We start from the raw sequence: 22897 nt of genomic DNA on the forward strand, positions 1-22897 counted from the left end.
GATGCACACATTTTGTTGGTCTGATTCTGTTCTAACTGAAACCAAACAGAAAAATCAAAATATTGTGCTCCAACATTGTTAAAACTGCTGTCCCAATTCGCCCCATGTGTCCCAATTGACCCCAGTTTACGGTACATTTCGGGTGAGCCATTTCGCGTGAATAGATTTTTCCTGTCGATCCTGCTCAATTTAAATTTTATAAAATAATTTAAAAAAAATCCCGAATTTCTGTAAAATCAAACCATCACTTCTATTTTGGCACCGCCCCAAAATTTCGGAACATTCATATTTTTTTTTTGTTTCAAAAAATCTCTTATTTCAAATGGCTGTATTTTGGATATAAGAAACTGTTATTTTTAAAGGACGCTGAATTTAATGGCGAAAAAACATTGCAGAAAAATCAGTAACTACTTCTCTGTCAAACTGAAATGTCACTTTAAAAATGATTATTGTACCATTTTAAAGAAACAATTTGTTTACCCTATCATTACTCATCACTCAGGTGCACGTCTTTGTTTCCAAAAAAGATCGATTCGTGCATACACACAAGTTCCTCTACATCATTAAAAAGATAGTATCACACAACAGAGCGCAAAAAAAGGTCCAAATCTCATTCTGCCAACGAGAAATTACCGAGAGTTGGTGTTTGATTTCCTCACATGCAACCAAGAAGAATAAGCAAAGCACCATAATAAACGAAAAATAAAGTGTGTACAGTTCGTACCCACTCGCGCGCACACACACACACCCCTGAAGAAGAAGTACAAGAAGCGAAAGAAAACAAGCTTGGTTCCGATGTAAACAAAACTACTGCTCGAGGTGCATCCACAAAACCACACCACCGTACAGGTTCGTACAAGTTCTAAGCGTGTCCCCTCAACGTACAGTGTGTGTTGTTTTCAATTTAAACTCAAAACATAACCTCACACTCACTCACACCACCAAACACGATAGTAGGGAACGGACATCAGTGTGTGAGAGTGTGCAAAGAGGCTCGTTTTCCCCGCGCTTTTTTTTTCGTCGTCGTCGTTGATCCCTTCTAGACCTTTTACAGAACGAGGGAGCATTCAGTTTCGTACCAGCGTTCGAGGCAAGCAGTCGTGTTTTGTACAAGCTCTGTTCCCCCTCGGTTAGAAGTTTCGTTCAGCAGTTTGAGATATCGAAAGCAACGCAAGTTTTGCATAAACAAACGCGCGCTGGTTTACGTGATTTCTACGTGATTTGTGAATCCACCTGAAGAAGTTAAGCTCAAGTTCAGCAAAAATGGCCATCGCATTCTACATCCCAGCGATTGACGACGAAGTCGAGCGTCAACATCAACTTCAACTGCAGCAGCAGTACCAACAGTATCAGCACCAGTCGCCACCGCCAACGCCCACAACTCCGACGGAGTCGATTCCGCCAACTCCACCGCATACTCCGACGATGACCCAGGTTAGCATCCACCACAATCGGTACCACCTGGTCCAGGCGTTCCACGAGATTCTGTTCCGACATGCCCAAGAAAGTAAGTTTAATCTGCTTCCCGCCAAAACCAGCTCATTGCTAACCTCACACTTTGCTCTCCAACCTTTCTTCGAAACAGATTCCCCGACGCGAACACGCTGTCTGCTGTGCAACAAGCTGTACTATCTGCTCCGCAAAGTGTATTGAGAAGTCTTAGTCAGTGACCAGAAACTCTTAGCAAGTGTTCCCAAGATTTAATTCGACAAAGTTAGCAAACAAAAAACGTTGTGTTAATTAAATTATCAACATCCACCTGAAGGCTCGCACTCCGAGGCAATAAAGTGAAATTTATTTGCGCTTGGATGGAGCGAGTGAAAAAAAATCTTGAAGGTTCAGTGCGACCTGGAACGTCCGGGAAGGACTTTGACCTGGTCGTGCCGATAGTCAAAGGATGTGCTGTTATACTCCGTGATCCAGAAGAAAGTTGTGGTAAGTTAAAAAAGAAACAAACATTTTTAGACTGTGATACTAATTGCTTGTTCTTCTTATGATGTTTCGTTACAGATTCTGGCAGTTGGAATCATCAACTAGATCTTGAGGAACCAGCCAGTACCTGGGCGGGGTGGTTATGTGCCACACAGCTCGGTGCAGAACGTGACCAATCAAAAAACTTGTAGCGAATAAAGATTAGTGAATCTAAAGTGATTGTAGCAGTAAATCAATAAAGATATCGTGAAACGAAATTTGATAGTTGTTTTTCATGGAAAATATGAGAATGAAAATTTCGTCGTATCGTTTTGAAATCTAGTTTTCTTTGGCATGTCATAAATAAGCAAGAAAGATAACGATAGAATAAATTAAATTGATAAGCTTTGTCTTTCCACAACAATTCAGCAAAAATGTTTTTTATGCTTAATATTCCTTTCAATTAATTTTAAGGGTTTTATAATGGGGTGCTACTAAGTAATGAATTAAAATTTGGCATATTGAGTCTTTAAAAAACAAGAATTTTCATGTTTGATATCGATTTTCATGAATCTTAAAAATTATGAATATTTTTGCTACCTTTTATTTTTTTCAAAAATACTAGAAAATACTCAAATTTTCAAAATTTGCAATATGGGAGCGATGTTTTCTTTTGCTTTTTCACTTCAGTAGAGTTTTTTTTAAATGCAAAAAAAATTACAAATACCCTGGCAAATACCATATTTTTTCGAAAATAATCATTTTTTTAATTTGCAATATGGGTATCAAACGACAAATTTTGTATGAGAATATACAATTTGAATGTATGCATGATGCATGAAAAATTTCGATACTTTTGATACCCTTATTGCATATTTTGAAAATTTGAGTTTTTTTTTCGAAAAAATACGCTGTGGAAATTTTAGTTTTTCCAATAATGAAACTCTAATAAATTGAAAAACTAATTTAATCCACCTATGTGGTTGGAGCCTTCCTCACTCATTACTAGAGCTGGAACTTCGGATTTGCGGATAATTTGCAGCATTGATAATTCTATTAGAAACTGACCTAACTCATACATATCAGCTTTTTTCTCACGACTGTGAGACGAAATAAAATAATTATACCGGAATTTAAATGACCTTTAATTTTGTATCACATGATTTATGGTCGAATACTATTATCCGAAAAACTATCCGATCCGTTATATTTTTATTCTTAAATCTTTTTTGGGTTTCTCAATAATTCTTATCCAAATAGTTTTCAGTTCTGATAAGATTTTCGTGCATCTCTTTTGATTTGGTTCGATTGAAAAGATGATAACTGATTTTATATAGAAACAATTGTAAATTATCCGGTTATCCAGAGTCCCAGCTCTACTCAGTACCAACAATGGCTGTACACAAATTCCGGAATAAAAAAGTACATAAATATCACTTAAGTAGCCATATCTCGAGACAGGGTTGCCAGATCTTCAATGTTTTGGACTCGTTGGAATGGTCTTTTGATAACCTTATCAACGATGGGTTGGATAGTGGATCCGGACTTAGTTTGCATTCATTTAAGTGAGATCCGGCTTCCAAAAAGTACATCAATATCACTTAAGTGGCCATACCTCGAGACAGGGTTGCCAGATCTTCAATGTTTTGGACTCGTTGGAAAAGTCTTTTGATAACCTAACCAACGATGGATTGGATAGTGGATCCAGACATAGTTTACATACATTTTAGTGAGATCCGGCTTCCAAAAAGTACATAAATATCACTTATGTGGCCATACCTCAAGGCAGGGTTGCCAGATCTTCAATGATTTGGACTCGTTGGAAAGTTCTTTTGATAACCTAACCAACGATGGGTTGGATAGTGGATCCGGACATAGTATACATACATTTAAGTGAGATCCGGCTTCCAAAAATTACATCAATATCACTTAAGTGGCCATATCTCGAGACATGGTTGCCAGATCTTCAATGTTTTGGACTCGTTGGAAAGGTCTTTTGATAACCTAATCAACGATGGGTTGGATAGTGGATCCGGACATAGTTTACATACATTTAAGTGAGATCCGGCTTCCAAAAAGTACATCAATATCACTTAAGTGGCCATATCTCGAGACAGGGTTGCCAGATCTTCAATGTTTTGGACTCGTTGGAAAGGTCTTTTGATAACCTAATCAACGATGGGTTAGTTAGTGGATCCGGACATAGTTTACATAGATTTAAGTGAGATCCGGCTTCCAAAAAGTACATCAATATCACTTAAGTGGCCATATCTCGAGATAGGGTTGCCAGATCTTCAATGTTTTCGACTCGTTGGAAAGGTATTTTGATAACCTAACCAATGATAGGTCGGATGGTGGATCCGGACATAGTTTACATAGATTTAAGTGAGATCCGGCTTCCAAAAAGTACATCAATATCACTTAAGTGGCCATATCTCGAGATAGGGTTGCCAGATCTTCAATGTTTTCGACTCGTTGGAAAGGTCTTTTGATAACCTAACCAATGATAGGTCGGATGGTGGATCCGGACATAGTTTACATACATTTAAGTGAGATCCGGCTTCCAAAAAGTACATCAATATCACTTAAGTGGCCATATCTCGAGACAGGGTTGCCAGATCTTCAATGTTTTGGGCTCGTTGGAAAGGTCTTTTGATAACCTAACCAACGATGGGTTGGATGATAGACCCGGACATAGTTTACATACATTTAAGTGAGATCCGGATATATGTGAAAACACATTTTTATACATAACTTTTGAACTACTTATCTAAACTTCAATCTGTATAAAACTCGATCTATGGGACCCTAAACCAAGTCGAGTGCAACAGGTTCGGGTCAAATCGGTTCAGCCAGTGCCGAGAAACATGAGCTAGTTTGTTGGTCACATACATACATACACACACACATACACACACACATACACACACACATACACACACACATACACACAGACATTTGTTCAGTTTTCGATTCTGAGTCGATATGTATACATGAAGGTGGGTCTACGACGTTTTTATACGAAGTTCATTTTTAGAGCAGGATTATAGCCTTACCTCAGTGAGGAAGGCAAAAAGCATTCGTTTTTTTACCCATATTGATTATTATATAAAATTCAGTATTCTCGAAAAGATACGGCAATTTGTGAAAATTTTAGTATTTTCAAAACAAAACTCTTATAAATCGAAAACCAAACTAAATTTCAATTCGTTCGATACCCATATTGCAAATTATCAAATTTGAGTATTTTCTAAAAAATATGGTATTTTGTGAATAATTTTGAATACATATTTATACTTGGAAACTTACTACATTTTCAAAAAAACATAGTCTTAATGTAAGCATTGGTAATTAAACTTGATATGCTAAATTATTCGATTTTGGGAAGATTTCAAAAATAAGTTAGCGTCCATTATCGACGATAAAATTATCTAAATAACGATAACGATAATCACACAGCTAAAAAAGTATTAATCCAGCTACGTGTAAAGGCCGGGTTGTAAAAAAATTGCATTATTTTATGGAAATCTTCGTAATTTACACCCTGAAATATGCAGCCCATCAGTATAGGAAACCTACTTGACCGAAATGTCAAGCTGTTATATGCGTTTATCCTATCTAATCTTCATCGTTTTGATGGCCGAGTGGGCTAAGGCGTCAGTCCGTACAGTTCGTGTTGGGTTTGAATCCCGTCGGTTGCAACTTTTTTTTTGTGTTTGCAAAAAATGTACATGCAGTGTGTAATATTATGTGTTTATTTTAACGAAGGTGTATGCATGCTTTCGCATGCGATTTTACCATCGGATTTTTTACTGTGCATTATCGTTATCTTCCGACGATAATATTATCGATGGTAATTTTATCCATTAACAATCTTGATAAAGTCATTGCTGATATTTTTCGTTCTGTTTTTATTCCTGGCGATTGTTACGATCGATACAAAAAAAGATTTTATTTGTATGGAAATTGTCCGAGACGGTGGGTGGGGGTAGAGATTTAGAAAAAGGGTTCACGTCATTTGTGGATGGTCCCTAATCCAGATGATGGTTATTTTCAGATCATTAATGATAGTTATTTTTGTTAAGTAGTTCGGAAGGCACCAACCACATGGGGGGATAAGTTTTTCAACTGAATATCACAGTTGTAAAATTTAAAAAAAAATGCCTTTTAGCCTTATCGGCTTATTTCAGTAAAGTTCAAGTCACAGAATATCCTTACAAATCAAAAATAACATTGTTTATACTATGGTTGTTTATGAGAGTTCAAATATTCCTAACACATAATTCTTAGAGAGCCTACAGTGAGTCAAATATTTGTCCGTACCCCCCCGTACGGAAAATGTTTGTGATATAAAAGTACATAAAATTCGACTAAAGTGCCATGTTTTGTACATCAATCGACGCGGCAGAATGTCTTTAAGACACTGTCATTGATTTGCAAAAACTTTTCTTAAAAATACAAAAATAGTTTACTGAAAAGTCAAAAGAGGTCAAATAATTGTCCGTACCCCTTGTAAAAGTACAAAATTCGATCGATTTAAGTGAATTTATTTATGAAATGTTGTTTCTGTGTAAAATACTAGTACCTCTAGCCAGTTTGTGACAACTTTGAACTTCTGATAACTTTGTTTAGTTAGTTTATATTAAGAATTGGTTTAAATTTAGTTTTTTAAAGTAAAACATATCAAAACATAAGTTTATAAACAACTATTTTTATAAAATTGCTATTTTATGTTGTAAGAGTCTCTATTTAACAAGTTTTAACAATATTTGTTCGAAATATACATTATTTTCATCTTTTATTGACATTTTTCGACCAAAATACTGTTTCGGAACAATACCGTTAAACAATCGGATTGTCCCGGAACCGGTTTAACCCCTCGGAGGGATTTTGTGGTGGTCAGATAGAGGACAAAACCCACCTCTTGCAATTTAAAGCATCAATTTCGTTCACTATACGATTACGAGTCCTAGTCTGAAATTTGAAATTTTCAAATTCCCAAGCAAAACATTCTGTCCCAGGACGGTACAAAATTCTCAGTACGGAAAGTGAAAATTTCAAATTTCAGACTAGGGACTCGTAATCGGGCTGTAGTGGACGAAATTGGATGCTTTAAATTGCAAGAGGTGGGTTTTTTGTCCTCTATCTGACCACCACAAAATTTCCCTCCGAGGGGTTAAACCGGTTCCGGGACAATCCGGATTGTTTAACGGTATTGTTCCGAAACAGTATTTTTGGTCGAAAAATGACAATAAAAAAGATGAAAACAATGTATATTTCGAACAAATATTGTTAAAACTTGTTAAATAGAGACTCTCACAACATAAAATAGCAATTTTATAAAAATAGTTGTTTATTATCTAATATTTTGATAAGTTTTACATAAAAAAACTAAATTTAATCCAATTTTTAATAAAAACTAACTTAATAAAGTTATCAGAAGTTCAAAGTTGTCACAAACTGGCTAGAGGTACTAGTATTTGACACAGAAACAACATTTCATAAATGAATTCACTTAAATCGATCAGATTTTGTACTTTTATTAGGGGTACGGACAATTATTTGACCTCTTTATTTTACTTTTTTCAGTAAACTATTTTTGTATTTTTAAAGAAAAAGTTTTTTGCAAATACAATGACAGTGTCTTAAAGAGGACATTCTGCCGCGTCGATTGATGTATAAAACATGGCACTTTAGTCGAATTTTATGTACTTTTATATCACAAACATTTTCCGTACGGGGGGGTACGGACAAATATTTGACTCACTGTATATGGAGAGGCGAAATGTCACTCTCAGGGTTCCAATCGAACTGTCAAATCGGGGTTCCAATCGAGCAACAAGATCATGCAAGAACAAGGTTGGAATTAATTTAAAATAGTTTTGGCAAAAAACGAGACTTTTAACAATTACAAGTATTGTAAAACTGTTGTTGATAATAATCTGGTAGTTTTTGTTATGTTGTGCTTGTTCGATATAAGAAAAGTGCCAGCTCGAAAGAAAAACTACAAGTTTTTCAACCTTAAATTTGAATGACTTTGGGTGTTTGAAATTTCTCCCAGAACATTTCATTTCCCTATGTAGGTCCCTAATAATTCTTAGACAGCTTGAAATTCATCTTCATCGACTGAATAGAACAACTATCACCTGCCAAGTTACACTTAAGCACTTGTACCAAAAAAGTGCTTCAGTCCCATATACTCCTTCAACAGTAAGTCCACCCTTTTCCCACGCTCGTCCATTTTTCATCAATCCCCAAATTTCACTTTTCCCACGAAGCCTTCACCAAAATTGCATACCGTTCCTTTCAATCAAACCTTTGTTCAAACACCTTCTGCTATATAACAGGTCAGGCCACTTCACGTTGCCCAAAATAAGACGAAAAAAATGTTCAGAAGTTGCATTCAAAACTCTCACCCCCACTCGCAGTGAAATCCATTACACTCAAACTGGCACCACTTGAGAGCTTGAGCTGCAAAAGAGGAGCACTTTTCCCATCAAAAGTTCTTGTTGAAGTAGGTCCTTCTGCTGCTTCAGTAATCCAGTCATTGACCTAGAATCGAGGCTCATTGAGTCCGAATGTGTATAATAAAGTTTTATAAAAGAAGTGAAAAAAGGACACAGTGTTTGCTAGTACAGGTCGGAATCCTCGGTGGGAACCAGGTTACAGGTGTTCCTCCGGGTCGGATTGTCGTCGAATCTACGAGAAGTGACACATCATGATTTGTCATTTCATTAAATCCTTTTTTTTTCTTTTCCACTCATCTGGCCAAGCCAAATGGTCCCCTTTCTTGATTCACTTTTATTTTTGTTTTCTTTCCTTCCGATGATCCCTGCCGAGGTTCTGGATCGTAACATAACCTAAAAAGAAGAAAGGGCTACAATTAAGAGGATTTAGCGTTTTCTTTTAATGTCAGATCAGAGCGTGGGTTGGGCAAGAGCTGGAGAACCCAAATCGGTTCCAGAACATGAGCAAACATTCAAAAAAGTAACGAGTGTAAATTGCAGTTTTGCCACCTTTTCTGACGCGGGAAATCCAAAATAATTCGAGAGCCCACTCTAAATTATGCTAATTTGAGGAAAACGCTGCGCTATCAAAACAAGCCACACCACACCGTAAAGACCGTCGCTAAACAGCCTGACCTTTATTTGTGGGTGGGGGAGGGGGCGAGTTTTTCCTTCGAGAATGCAACTCAAGTGGAAAACGGTGGAAATGACACGTTTCCCCCTTTTTCTGCCAACACTGGAGGAAAAGGATAAAAGGTTTTCGTGTTTTTATTTGTGTTTCAAACTCGCTGGCACAGAAGTGCTGAGATGCTCCGTTGCTAATGAAAACAGATTTTCATTAAAAGGGGCCCGGCTTCAATTGGCCTGGAGGGCCTGCCGATTTGCGTTAAGTGGGCGAATTGAATTGATAAATAAAGTAACTTTGGGATAATATTTTGGTTGGGGATTATACAGAATGGGTGACTAAAAGAAAGTTTTTTGACGAATATTGTTTCAACATTACATTTGATTGGCTATTACTAGACTTTACTTCGGTCGAGCTACTCGATTAGGCTTTTCTAAAACATTTTAGTATGTATTCGATTGTAAGTGTTAACAGCACAATTTTTAATTTTATTTTACAATCATAATATCATAGAAGTTAAAAAATCAACTATGAATAACAATATTCTTTTAAAATCCATATGAAAATGATAAATAATCAACAAACATACTACTACTTATACTACTTATCAATTTACAAAGAAAGTGATCTATTGCCTTCAGAAAACCATTAAAACATTAAACGTTAAATTTTTTTTTCTGAATATAAATTAAACTCAATTAAACTCTCAAACGACCTTCCGTGATATTTCTTTAATTATTTTGCTGATAGCTGCTTAAGGTCTCCTACACCATTTTGAAAAAAAAGTTTATGCCTTTCTTTTGAGAATCATAGAAAAGTTGAAGCCTGTTTTAATTTAACTAAATTCGAGCAATAATGTTTAACAAATTGAAAATAACTGTTCTCAAGCGAAACTTATTTGGAGATACCGTGGAGATTTTCCCTTATCCCCTAAAAACCGGGAGAATCAACACTTTCCATCTTCCAAATTCCTTTCCATGTCCCTGGTGTGCGGTGTAGATAGAAGCGGTCCGAAATGGAAGGCTGTCATCGTGTTGAGGATCCAATTCAAGTGGAATTGTGTTTATTTCCAAGCATCAGGTTGCTTAATAAAATTATCACAAATACATGACGAAATCAAGTCTGTTATCTGTATGCAATGTTTGATAACATTTTTTTCCAAATTTTGATTCAATTTCTTTTCAGGATTCCCATCTAAAACTCACAGCTCCGTATATCGTTCTTTTTGTTTATGCGGTTAACTTCAAAGCAACTATTTCCAGCGTCATTCTTTGAATTTTTATGTCTCCATTCTCCATGTTTCAATCCCAAAAATTAGCCACTTTGTCGGCAAACAAAGTGCCGAACTTGACGACAACATTTCAGTGTCCCGAAACCCTCGTCCCAAAAGAGAGATCCCAAATAAAACAATCCTGCCCAATGTTCTAAATAGAAGCTAAATGCAGCGACGCGTAACGAAAGAGGGCTTTTTAGTGACGGTTGGTTCCAGTCCAAACCCAACTCAGCCTAAGAAGAGATAAACTGGTCAACGTGGCGATTATCAACGCTCTTCAACTGTCCCAATTGATTCGTCTGCGCGCAAGTTCGCTTCCTTTTAACTTTTCAACTTCCTGCCCCGCTGAGTTGACTCCGAAATTGGGACTCCCAGTCGGCAAGGGCCATAAAAAGATAAGGTCACATTATGGGATACCTTCGTGGGAGGTGTCCGACACTGGAAGCTTCTTGGTCAAATCTTGAGAATTGCATTACCTCAAAACGAAAAAAAGACTTGTTGATACTTGTCTAGAACTTTCGTGGGAATCGACGCTCTTGCTCTAAACAAATCTTTGCACTATCCAGAAGTTAAAGGTAAGTCTCCGTAAAGACCGCGGAAAATCAGGTAAATTGAGTTTTCACCTTGTTCAAAGAATCCCCCCGCGACGTTCAATCAAATACCAAATTAAGGCCTTTTAAGTACGATGGGCAACACGCCTTTCCTACAGGACAGAAAGATCCAAGCTTCCAAGCAATTGGGTAATGACAATATGGTGTGGCGACTTATTGACGGTCGTTTTAGCTCAAGGTATATTGCTCTTCTAAGCAGTTGAGGAGGCAGGGAATAGCTACCAATAATTAAAAATACATAGCTCACTGTTCATAATAGGCTGGTACGAGCATGGATGGAAAGGTTTACGAAATTAAAAAGCATAGTAATTTCTTTTGTTTGAAAATTTATCAGATAATCTTACAACAAAAAAACAAATTTAAAAAATAAAAATTTGATACTGAAATACAGTGTTGATTCTGGATGGTTACTACAAAAATCAAATTAATTATTCCTTTAACAAAGCATTTAAAAAATCGTTTTTTAGTTACCCTGTTTTAGCAACCAAAATTTGACCCAATATTTCCAAAAATGGGTTGGTACTGAACACAGCCAAAAAAGATTAATTTTCGGAACATTGAAAATTTTCTGCATTTACATATTATTGGTGGTAGTGTTTTTTTTCTGCACAAAACTTGCAAACATTCCCAGATGTAATATTACCAAGATTCTTTTTTACTGCGTACATTAATGGTGGCAATTTTAAGAAAAGCTCAACATTTCGAGCAAGCCTCTAATATTTACAACAGAAAAGATGTTTGTGTTTCAAAATAAATTATTTCATAAATCTTAAAGGATAATTCATATCGAATCTATCCTTTTAGAGATTTTGAATAACATTTAAAAGAACAAAGGACACCCGACTAATTTTGGAATCATTAATTTCAGAAATATCTAAGCATTGACGAATTGGTATCTTTTTGCAAAAAAAAGTTTTCGCTGTACATCTGAATATTATTTAAAAAAAAGTCAAAATAATTTTAAGACCAGCTCAAGCATGCTAAATATGAGTATTAGTGCAGAAAATGCGTTTTAAATTGTTTTCAATTGATTAAAAACACTTTTTCATTAAAATTTTGATTTTTATGATTTTTTCTAATTTTTTTAACCAATTTTGAAGTAAACATAAACATTGAAAAATATTTGCAACGGCCTTATGCCACTGCCAACAATTTGCAATGATATTATTCCGAAAAAATACATAAAACTTTTCAACTATAAAAAGCATCCTCTCACACCTGATATTTAGGGAAAAACTGAGTTTTAGGGAAAAACTGTTTGTTTCAATGAAAGGTTTTGTCAAAAGTTATTTTAGAATTTTTACTGCTGTAAAAAAAATCTAATGCAAAACCAAATCAAAAATTGAAAAGAGGTTTAAAAAATGTTGACAATGGTTGAAAGTTGATATAATGCGAATTCGAGTATTGTCTTCAAAAGATGTTCGATTTTTTACTTTTCAGAAAGCTAAAAAATGTTGCTCCAGTATTACATTTTCAACTTAGTCGATCACACAACACTGATGATTGTAATATATACAAATATAAAATGATCAACGTTCAAATGTTTTATCGTTTTTATTGTGATAAAAATAAATTTAAAAATGAGAGTAATTCTCAACGAAATTGGCCGCTTACGACCATTTTTAATTTATTGCATTTTTTTTGTTTGGCTCAAGCTCTGTGGGGGCCTTCCTATGATCAAAAAAGCCGTTTTGTGACATTAGGTCGTCCATACAAGTCTCCATACGGTTTTGGTAGCTGTTCATTCAAAAATGGCTAGTAAATATTCGAAAATCTGTAACATTTAAAGGAATATTCTCATCATTTTGGTAATTTCGGCAAAGTTGTAGGTATCGATGAGGATTATTCAGAATAAAATAGATACAAGAAGTGAATAAATTTAGCCAATTTTTAAATATTTTTTTCCACATGAATTCGATTTCTCAAAATACGAGGTTTTTATGTTTTATGTGTTTTAGGGAACAAATATCCGCAACTATTGAGTCATAGAGAAGGACGGACCACCAAACTTGAATTCGAAAAGATTATTCTATAACGTGCACCATTTTCAAGTTTAATTTTAACTGAAAAATTCCTGTAATATTGAATATGTGTGGCAGTGCGTGGCCGAATGGCTACGCTGTCCGCTTTGTAAGCGGATGATTCTGGGTTCGATTCCCATCTGCTGCAACCTTCCATCGGATGAGGAAGTAAAATGTTGGTCCCGGCCTTGGTTGTTAGGCCGTTAAGTCATTCCAGGTGTAGGAGTCGCCTCCATGCCATAAGTACAAACAACACACCAAACCAAGCCTACTCCGGTGGAATCGCTGGCGGCGGTTGGACTCGCAATCCAAAGGTCGTCACTTCAAACACTGGGGTGGAAGGTTCCTTGGAGTAAAAGAGGTTTGGGTGCTCTCCCCATTCAAGCCTTCGGACACCTAGGTTCTAGCAGAAACTTGCAATAGAGACCACTGTTGGAACCGGTTTTGGTTGAGGGTACCTGGTTGGTTGGGATATGGGATGCACCGGGCTCCGGGCTTTCCGCGCGGTCACTGTGGCAGGCGGTCCTTGGGGTTGATGGCCGGATCTGGGTTGGGATGGAGTGCTCCGGCGTTCGCTCCTTGGCACGTCTTCAGCGGCTAGTCGGACCACTGGTTAGGTCGCCGACTTCGGGTAACCGGATTTCTCAGGCGGTTCTATGGCCTATCGCCGAAAATCACTCGCACACACGGTTTAGGTTTAAGAACAACGACTTTATTTAACCACGAATATTTATTTAAACGAACTAATTTTACTTAATGTTATATATTTCTAAAGTAGAACACAACTTGTTATTTGTCGTCGAGAAAGGGTTTCGTGCGGGTCTTCGCGGAGTGAAGCGCTGAAGCGTACTGAACGCGTAACTCGATCGCAGGTCTAGCTCAGGCTCAGCAGTCAGGATCGCGCTCAAATTCTCCTCTCTCGTGGGGTCGCGGCGAAATGGCGATCAGAGGGATCTGCCGTTCGCGGTTTAGAACTCTCGGTCCACACGGTCCGAGGGGTTAATAGAAACCAAACATTCCGACCCCCCCTGAAATTGCCCGATTTCAGCAGTCTCTGCCTTTTCTTCCTCGATCGATTCTGCTGGTATTGGTAACAGGCAAATCTTCGTAACTGGTCTCTTCAGGTATCCAGTAGCAGTCCGGAGCGTAACTACGCGGACCACACCATCGGCGCCGGGATGAATCTCGTGTATTCGTGCCATCTTCCACTTCATCGACGGCTGGTTCTCGTCGACCACGATGACAAGACGTCCAGGGCGAATTTCTATCGCAGGCTGCCAGTTCTTCACACGAGCTTGTAGTTGTTGCAGGTACTCCGTATGCCACCGACGCCAGAAATGTTGAAGCTGCTGTTGGATGCTCTGCCAGTGCGTGAGGCGGTTGTTCGGGATCTCGGAATAGTTCTTGTCCGGCACAGCTTCTAGGGATGTCCCGATCAGGAAGTGAGCGGGGGTTAGCGGTTCGAGGTCGGAGGGATCTTCAGTGAGGGGCGTGAGGGGTCTTGAGTTGAGGCAAGCCTCTACCTGGGCGAGGAGGGTTATGTAGTCCTCGTGTGAGATGGAGGATTGACCAACAACGCGGAGAAGGTGTTTCTTGGCGGACTTAACAGCGGCTTCCCAGAGCCCACCAAAGTGGGGAGCGCCAGGAGGGATAAAGTGCCAATTTATACCCTCCTGTGAGCATTCGTGCTGGATGTGTTCGTGGTGTTTCTCGTGCCTGAGGTTGTGCAGAAGCTCTTTGAGGTCATTTTCGCGCCGACAAAGTTTGTGCCATTGTCGGAATACATGTCGGCTGGCTTTCCCCGGCGAGCCACGAACCGACGCAGTGCTTGGAGGAACTTGGCGGTGGACAGGTCCGAAACCAGTTCCAAGTGGACCGCTTTAGTTCCAAAGCAAACAAACACAGCTACGTAAGCCTTAACCGGCCCCCTTCTATACCCTTGCCTAATGTAGACTGGCCCAAAGTAGTCTACGCCTGTATTGGTGAATGGTCGAGCGGCGATCGTTCTTGGAGTTGGTAGTTGTCCCATAAATTGCTGTAAAGTTGAGGTTTCGCCTTAAACCAGTCCTTGCACTGGTGTGTGGTCTGCCGACACAGGTCTCGTCCTCTCAGCGGCCAAAACTTCTGTCGCATCGTCGCTAGCATCAGCTGAGTTCCGGCGTGAAACAGTCGTAGATGCAGGCAGTCGGCCAGAAGTTTGGAGAAGTGGTGGTTTCCTGGGATGATAATCGGGTGCTTGAAGTTCTCGTTTCGGTCGCAGTTGCCCAACCGTCCTCCCACGCGGATGACACCTTCCTTGGAGAGTTGCGGGTTGAACCACCGTAGCTTCGAGGTGTTGTGGACAGGTTTGCCTTTGGACAGGTCCTGGAGTTCCCTGCTGAAAGCTTCTTGCTGGACCAGCCGTGCGAGACACCATTCCGCTTCTTGTAGTTCCTTGGTGGTTAGCGGGACTGACAGGGTACGCTCGGCTTCCGGTAAACGACGATTGCGCAGGTACCGTCTCCAGTAGGCGGTCGTGCGGATCAGCTTCCAGTATTCGTTGAACTTCGCAAAATACGATTCGTTGAATGACTTGGCAGAAACTGCAGCAGCTGACTCGACGTGTTTTCTCCTCTCCTTGGCGCAATCTTCGGTCTCCTCTTCGGGTGTTGCTTGGGCAGGCCAAGAACTCGTCTCGTACATCCACAACGGGTCCCAATCTCCGTCAATGAACTCCTTGGGGTCCAGTCCTCTGGACAGCTGGTCAGCTGGGTTCATGACTCCGGGTACATGGAACAAGTGGCAACCTTGGGTAATATGCTGGATAAAGGAGACACGGTTTGCCACGTAGGCATTCCACGTTCTTGGGGGTTTCGCAAGCCACTGCAGGACCGTTCTGGAATCCGTCCAGAAGAAGGTTTCGAAACGGAAAGTTGTGCACTCCTTGAACTTCCGGTACATGTCTGCGGCTAGCCAAAATCCGTTCAGCTCGAGCCGGGGAATGGGTTGTCGCTTGAGAGGAGCGACCCGGGATTTGGACGTGAAGAATGACACCTTGACTCTCCCCTCTTTGTCCTCAGAACGGATGTACAGATTCGCCCCCAGTGCCTTCTCGGAAGCATCGCTACAAAAGTGGAGTTGAATGTGGATTGGATTGGGAATCATAGCGAATCTTGGAATCCGCAGGTTGTTCAGGTAGTGCAGCTGCTCGTAGAACTGCATCCACTCGTCCAGCATCGACTTCGGCAGAGGATCGTTCCAGTCCCAGGGTTTGCCCTTCGCGTTCTTCAGCTCCCAGATTCCCTGCATAAAGATCTTTGCCTTAGCCACCACCGGTCCAACAAGCCCCAAAGGATCGAAAATTTTGGCAATGATAGAGAGTATTTTGGCCTTGGTCAGCTCGTTCGGTGGGATCAGCGTCGACTCAATCTTGAAGCGGAACGTGTCAGTTTTCGGCTCCCAGACCAACCCAAGAGTCTTCACGGTCCTCTCTTCGTCGAAATCGATCCCCGTCTCTCTCGGTAGCGCCAAGTTGTCCTCACTCACACCCTCGAGCGCTTCCTCACAGTTGGAGACCCACTTGCGAAGCGGAAAACCTGCTCCCAGCGTCATCGTGTCCAGTTGTTCACGAATTTGTTTCGCTTCGGCAGGGTGGTATGCACCAGTGATTACATCGTCCATGTAAACATCTCGCGCGATCCTCACGGCGGCCAGTGGGTACTTGGTTGCATCATCGACGGACAGCTGCTTCAGGGTTCGGGTGGCCAGGAACGGCGCCGGTTTGGTGCCGTACGTCACGGTTAGCAGCTCGTACGTGTCGATGGGATCGTCCTCCGAGAAGCGCCAGCGAATTCTCTGCAGCGGTAGGTCCTCGGCGTCCATCCGAATCTGCCGAAACATTTTCTCCACGTCTGCGACGAGAAGGATGGGAAACAGGCGGCTTCGGGAGATGATGGTGCGCAGGTCGTCCTGATGACTGGGCCGTTCAGCAGAACGTCGTTTAGGGATGTCCCAGTGGAGGTTTTGCTTGACGCATCAAATACGACACGGACGCGCGTTGTTGTGCTGGAACTTCGGATGACGGGGTGGTGTGGGAGGTAGTAGGTGGTCGCGGTGCTTGTCGGGTCTTCGATGATCTTGCACATGTGGTTCCTGTCCAAGTAATCCTTCATGAACGCATGGTACTCCTTCTTCAGGTCATCGTCGCGAGCCAACCTTCTCTCAAGGAAAAGAAGACGACGATCAGCAGCGCTTTTCGATTCTCCTAGCTTGATGTGCAAATCAGCCGACTTTGGCATTCCAACGGTGTACCGACCGTCTCCACCTCGCTTGACGGTGCGTACGTAGTGGTCCTCGCACGTGCTCTCCTCCACGGAATAATCGGAAGTAAATCCTCCGTCCTCGCATTCCCAGAATTTGGTCATAATCTCCTCCAAGGTTTCTGTTACGGTTGAATGCTGGCATACGATCGGTGCTTCACCACGGTTCCAGCCACACCTGCCAGTCACGATCCAGCCGAACACCGATTCGACCAGGGATGGTAATCCTGCTCCAAGCGAGATCCTCTGTTTGGATGGGAAGAAGTTAAAGAAGAACTCTCCGCCGAGCAAAACATCAATAGGGTTGGTTCTGAAGAATTCAGGGTCCGCCAGTTGGACACCTTCGGGAACAGTCCAGCTAGTTGGTTCCACCGGGGAGGTTGGTAGATCTTCAGTCACCTTGGCCAAAACGTAAAACTCCATGACCTCGCAGTACTTCGACAATCTGGACTTGACCGTGGCTCGAACCTTCTGCGAAGTTTTTGTAGGTACTTGACCAACACCGGAAATCTGCACGTTTGCCTTGTTCCGGGACACGTGCATCCGTTGAGCGAGTTTGGTGGAGACGATATTGCACTCTGACCCAGAGTCCAAAGTGCCCTTGCTGGAAACTCCTGTCCAGCATCGTCGACGAGCAAAAGTACTGCGGTTGCTAAAAGCACCTTTCCGACCGTAGCTGCAGAACTGGTGTTCGCCGTACGTGTCTCCGCGACAGCAGCAGAGGACGACTCAGCGGTCGCCGCCGTTCCTACCTCCTCCTTGGTTGGCCTTGCTGGGATGGCTGGACATAGGTTGGGTTTTCCTTCCGGTTTGTAGCAGACCAGCGTATGGTGGCGTTCCTTACATCGCTGACACGAAAACCTAGAAGTACAATTCCTAGCGATGTGGCCCTTCCGGAAACAGTTTCTGCACAGCGCGTTCTGATTGACGATCTTCTCCCTCTCGCTGACTGACATCCTCGCAAACGATGGGCATTTGAAGAGGGGGGTGTGAGTCAGAACATGCCAAACAGCCGAAGTTGGGATTGGAATGGACCGTGTTTTGGTTGGAGACCTTGGTGGCGAAAGCTTTACGGGGTTTGGACTGGTGGGACTCTTGGTGTTTGGTAGGCAGAGATTCCAGAACACAGATGTGCCGACGCAGGAAGTCGATCAGATCCTGGAAAGTCTCTTCCGTCTTCGTGGACACGTGCTCCTCCCAGCTGCGCAGCGTTTTGTCGTCCAAACGAGAGCACAGCAGATGAACAAGAAGAAGATCCCTGTACTTGGCGTACTCCACAACTTGATCCAGAACTCGAACGGTTTTGTCGAATCCTTCCACCAGTTCGCGTAGCTCAGCAACCGACTCCTTCCGCAAAGTTGGTAGGTCAAACAAACTCTTGATTTCCAGCTTCTTCATGTGCTTGGTGTTGCCGAACCGCTTTTCCAGTAACTCCCACGCCACAGTGTAGTGGTCTGCAGTAAATTTCACGTTCGCGATCTCCGTTTTGGCAGGACCGTCAAGTTGATTCCGCAAATAGTGAAACTTTTCAATATTTGGCAATTCCGACGAGTGAATCAGCGACACGAAGAGATCTCGAAAAGGCAACCAATCCTCATAGTTCCCAGAGAACCTTGGCAGACTGATAGTAGGCAATTTAACGTGTTGGGTAGAAGGGGTGGTGTGGGCGGACTGCGAAACCATGGGCAGGGCTTGGGCTTGATCGGGAAGCTCCCGAATTTTAGACTGCAGGAATGCTTTGACCGTAAAATATTTATTCTGAAAGGCACTCCGAATGTTGGCGTACCTCTCCGGTTTGGACCCCTTTTTCTCACCACTCTCACTTTTTTCCTCACCCTTATCCTCACCTCTCTCCTCCTCGCCGGTCCCCTCCTCACTGTCCGCTAGCTCCGTCTCCGTGATGGCATCGTCGATTTTGTCCCACAGCGGCTCGAGCTTCTCCAGGCGCATAACCAGCTCGCCGGCCTGCTTGCTTGCGTCGTAGCTCTCCATGAAAGCGTAGATCCCGTTGAACGACGTCATCAGGTTGCGTAGGCGGGTCACGGTTGAGCGACGAGACATCGTGGCAGGTGTACAAATGGGCAGCTAGAATAAACAAGCACGAAAGGAGCACCCTTGGGATGCGCGGGGAAATATTGGAATGGTACTAACCGATTGCCAATTAATTCGTGCCTTGAATTAATTATGCACCGTTTTCTTGGTACGGGCCTTCACCTCAAGGTGGGAAATGGAGCGACCTTCTTGTGCACGAACCTCAGGGCTTTGTGGGATGGGACGGTTCACGAACGATCGCTGCTCTCGCCGACAGTCCGCTGTCGACTTCGGTGGGTGGGATTGTGGGTGGTTGACGCCGAATCGGCAGCACGACGTAGTGATCGATTCCAGGCGACGATCACTCTCTCTCTCTCGATGGGCGGGACCACACAGGGTGTGGTAGACCAATGTCGACTTCCGGTCGACGGGTAGCTCGAGTCCTTACGAGCTTCGGTGGGCGTGGTCTCGTTCGAATCCAGTGCCGAATCCAAATCGGCTCGAACGATCGGTTGTCGGGCGCGTGCAACGGGGTACCGATGTGCGAATCGGTTCGCTGGGGTGGACCAGGACAGTCCAAGCACAGATACGGTCAGTTCCGATGACCGTTCGGGAACGTTGCAGCGTCTGGAGGCTGGCACACCTGGATGCGATTTGACTCGCGGGAGGGAAAAGTGCCAAAGCGTAACACCGACTAAACCGATTTTAGGGTATTGGGGCGGTACTAACCTGCTCCCGATTAAAACGGGCCTTGTAAAGTTAAAATCAGGAACTCTCGTACACTGGCCGGCGCGGTCGGGACGACGCTCGGGAAATGGCACCAAACTCGGGAACCTCGTACAAGTGGCGATCGTGGTAATCGCCGTCAATTAGTGGCACAGTCCGTGGGATGAGTGCCAAACCGTTGGAATCAGGCCAATCCTTGGCCGGGATCGGGTGAGATGACGCTCGGGAAATGGCGCCAACCTCAGGGAACCTCGATGGCGGAACGTCCTTTGTGCCTCCTCGACAAAGAACTCGGGATTTGTAGGGCTCCTCCGACAATATCCAATTGTCCGCGGTGGCCTATTGTGCGTCCTCGCGACAATGGCGGTCCGATCGGCTTGGTCCGGCGCGTTCCGGACGCGGGAAACCGACTCCAGGCGGGTACCTTCAACCGATCCGGTTCGAAGGACCAAATGTTGGAACCGGTTTTGGTTGAGGGTACCTGGTTGGTTGGGATATGGGATGCACCGGGCTCCGGGCTTTCCGCGCGGTCACTGTGGCAGGCGGTCCTTGGGGTTGATGGCCGGATCTGGGTTGGGATGGAGTGCTCCGGCGTTCGCTCCTTGGCACGTCTTCAGCGGCTAGTCGGACCACTGGTTAGGTCGCCGACTTCGGGTAACCGGATTTCTCAGGCGGTTCTATGGCCTATCGCCGAAAATCACTCGCACACACGGTTTAGGTTTAAGAACAACGACTTTATTTAACCACGAATATTTATTTAAACGAACTAATTTTACTTAATGTTATATATTTCTAAAGTAGAACACAACTTGTTATTTGTCGTCGAGAAAGGGTTTCGTGCGGGTCTTCGCGGAGTGAAGCGCTGAAGCGTACTGAACGCGTAACTCGATCGCAGGTCTAGCTCAGGCTCAGCAGTCAGGATCGCGCTCAAATTCTCCTCTCTCGTGGGGTCGCGGCGAAATGGCGATCAGAGGGATCTGCCGTTCGCGGTTTAGAACTCTCGGTCCACACGGTCCGAGGGGTTAATAGAAACCAAACAACCACAAAAGACCAGGGGGTCGTTAATGTGAATGGTTTGATTTTTTGATTGAATATTTAACCGTTCTGAAACGTTAGTCTTGATTCCAAAACTTTTAAAATATTTTTTTCGAAGAGATCAAAAGTTTTCCATAAGTTTAATTTTTTACATTGCAAATTGGACCAGTAGTTGATCAGATATAAGTATTTAAAAAATGTGGGAATGTTTGTTATAAACTTAAATTTTTTAGTTCGTTTTTCTTTTTTTGCTGTATTTCAGCAAGGACTTCAATGTCTCTTCGGCAATTTTATTGGTAATTTTTTGAACTATTCGGAAAAAAAAATCTGAATAAACAACCAAGAACACCATTTAAAAAATCGAAAACTGGATTTATGCAGTCGCGATTTTACGAAAAAAAAGTTGGTCGTCGTTGATCATGGCCGTTTATAGTCACCTACAACAGACACGGACGACGAAACAAAGAGAAACGCAAAAAGTAACTTTTCAAAACTTTTTTTTTCGTAAAATCGCGATAACTGATGATGGTTACAAGCAAACCAACCCCTTATGTTTGTATATCAAAATTTTTGTAATTTTCTACTCTAGAACTTTATAAAAAATTGTAACACTCTTAAAAACAACCCTGCAACATTAGAAAAAAATAGAAATTTTAAAATTAAAATTGTTGTTCTAAATGAAAAACGTTACTTAATCCACCCTAAGGTGGTTGACGCCTTCCTCACATTTAAAGGGTGCTATCCAAAATGCAAAAAGTGCGTAAATAACACTTAAGTGCTTATAACTTTTGATAGGATTGTCAGTACTTCAATGTTTTGGATGCGTTGGCAAGGTCCTTTAAAGACCTTTCTGAAAATGTATAGCATGACGGGTTTTCTTACAAAAACCACCCTTTTTACAATCTTCCGGACTTTAGTTAAAATCGTTTTTTTAGCTTAACTTTTGAAGTACTTTAATAAACTGCATAATTTTTAATAGCGACTTATGGGACCCCAAGACAGACCAAATGACGCCAAAACGGACAAAATCGGTTCAGCCAATGTCAAGATAATCGAGTGAAAATTTTTTGATCAACATCCCACCACACACACAGACATTTGCTCAGAATTTGATTCTGAGTCGATAGGTATACATGAAGGTGGGTCTAGGACGTCAAATTAAAAAGTTTAATTTCCGAGTGATTTTATAGCCTTTCCTCAGTAAGGTGAGGAAGGCAAAAATACCCTTCTGGGTCAATAAAGATTCGAAAAGTACATTAAATCTATATACAGCAATTCCCCACGAAAACAGCATGGAAAAAAAACAAAAGTGCTCGGATCGGGCTCAAAATTTTTCTGGGAGTTCCCTGGCCGAGATAATTAGACCCGTATTTTTTTGTTTGGCCATTAGGGTGACCTACGCCGTGTTAGGGTGGTCTGAAATATGGCCATTTTCGTCGATTTTCGCAAAAACCACTTTTTTCGAAAAATCATAACTCCTCGCCATTTTAACCGATTTCAATTGTCTTATACGCAAATGAAAGGTGATAAGTCGGCCTTTTGAAGAAAAATAGTAAGAAGTTTCAAAAATCTAGCCTAACATATGAAAAGGGCGTATGAAACTTTAAAATGCCGTTTTGACGGTGTCTGGACCAAAGAGCCTATGTCTGGAAATATTTTATTGGATTCCCCGGACATTTTTACATAATATACTAAAAAATGGGAGGAGTTCATTAACAGGATTCCGAGATATGATTTTTTGAAAATAAAATCAGTGTTTTGTGACGCGCCGCGCGCAAAAACCGGAGAATGACGAAATTGGCAAAAAAACAACTTTTTTCACTAAAACTGCGATAACTTTAAAATTTCAGCGATGACCTA

At 41.9% G+C, this 22897-nt stretch overlaps 3 protein-coding genes across 3 annotated transcripts; 1 reads left to right on the forward strand and 2 right to left on the reverse strand.

Moving 5' to 3' along the window:
• The first annotated feature begins 1058 nt into the window (after positions 1-1058).
• LOC6034303 lies at positions 1059-2189 on the forward strand. Its single transcript, XM_001844588.2, has 3 exons — positions 1059-1507; positions 1586-1935; positions 2011-2189. The coding sequence occupies exons 1-2, from the start codon at positions 1264-1266 to the stop codon at positions 1651-1653; spliced, it is 312 nt and encodes a 103-aa protein (XP_001844640.1). The 5' UTR covers positions 1059-1263; the 3' UTR covers positions 1654-1935; positions 2011-2189.
• A 6351-nt stretch (positions 2190-8540) lies between these two features.
• On the reverse strand, positions 8541-15887 carry LOC119770569. The gene is made up of 4 exons (XM_038265687.1): positions 14984-15887; positions 14732-14921; positions 13986-14663; positions 8541-8610 (listed from the first exon to the last, which is right to left on the reverse strand). Exons 1-4 carry the CDS (start codon positions 15885-15887, stop codon positions 8541-8543), a joined length of 1842 nt encoding a protein of 613 aa, XP_038121615.1.
• Positions 15888-15910: 23 nt separating this feature from the next.
• On the reverse strand, positions 15911-17788 carry LOC119770570. Its single transcript, XM_038265690.1, has 3 exons — positions 16959-17788; positions 16018-16902; positions 15911-15938 (listed from the first exon to the last, which is right to left on the reverse strand). Exons 1-3 carry the CDS (start codon positions 17786-17788, stop codon positions 15911-15913), a joined length of 1743 nt encoding a protein of 580 aa, XP_038121618.1.
• Between the last annotated feature and the right edge of the window lie 5109 nt (positions 17789-22897).

The sequence above is a fragment of the Culex quinquefasciatus genome, chromosome 1, assembly GCF_015732765.1.
Source record: "Culex quinquefasciatus strain JHB chromosome 1, VPISU_Cqui_1.0_pri_paternal, whole genome shotgun sequence".
Taxonomy (NCBI): Eukaryota; Metazoa; Arthropoda; class Insecta; order Diptera; family Culicidae; genus Culex; species Culex quinquefasciatus.

Coding starts and splice junctions, on each gene's coding strand:
- LOC6034303 (XM_001844588.2), top strand. CDS start 1,264: ATGGCCATCGCATTCTACATCCCAGCGATTGACGACGAAGTCGAGCGT. Junction 1,508..1,585: donor GTTCCGACATGCCCAAGAAA/GTAAGTTTAATC, acceptor TCTTCGAAACAG/ATTCCCCGACGCGAACACGC.
- LOC119770569 (XM_038265687.1), bottom strand. CDS start 15,887: ATGTACCGGAAGTTCAAGGAGTGCACAACTTTCCGTTTCGAAACCTTC. Junction 14,922..14,983: donor GGCGAAACCTCAACTTTACA/GCAATTTATGGG, acceptor TCACCAATACAG/GCGTAGACTACTTTGGGCCA. Junction 14,664..14,731: donor CGGGGAAAGCCAGCCGACAT/GTATTCCGACAA, acceptor GCACAACCTCAG/GCACGAGAAACACCACGAAC.
- LOC119770570 (XM_038265690.1), bottom strand. CDS start 17,788: ATGCACGTGTCCCGGAACAAGGCAAACGTGCAGATTTCCGGTGTTGGT. Junction 16,903..16,958: donor GTCCGTGTCGTATTTGATGC/GTCAAGCAAAAC, acceptor TGAACGGCCCAG/TCATCAGGACGACCTGCGCA. Junction 15,939..16,017: donor AAGGCACTGGGGGCGAATCT/GTACATCCGTTC, acceptor GCTCCTCTCAAG/CGACAACCCATTCCCCGGCT.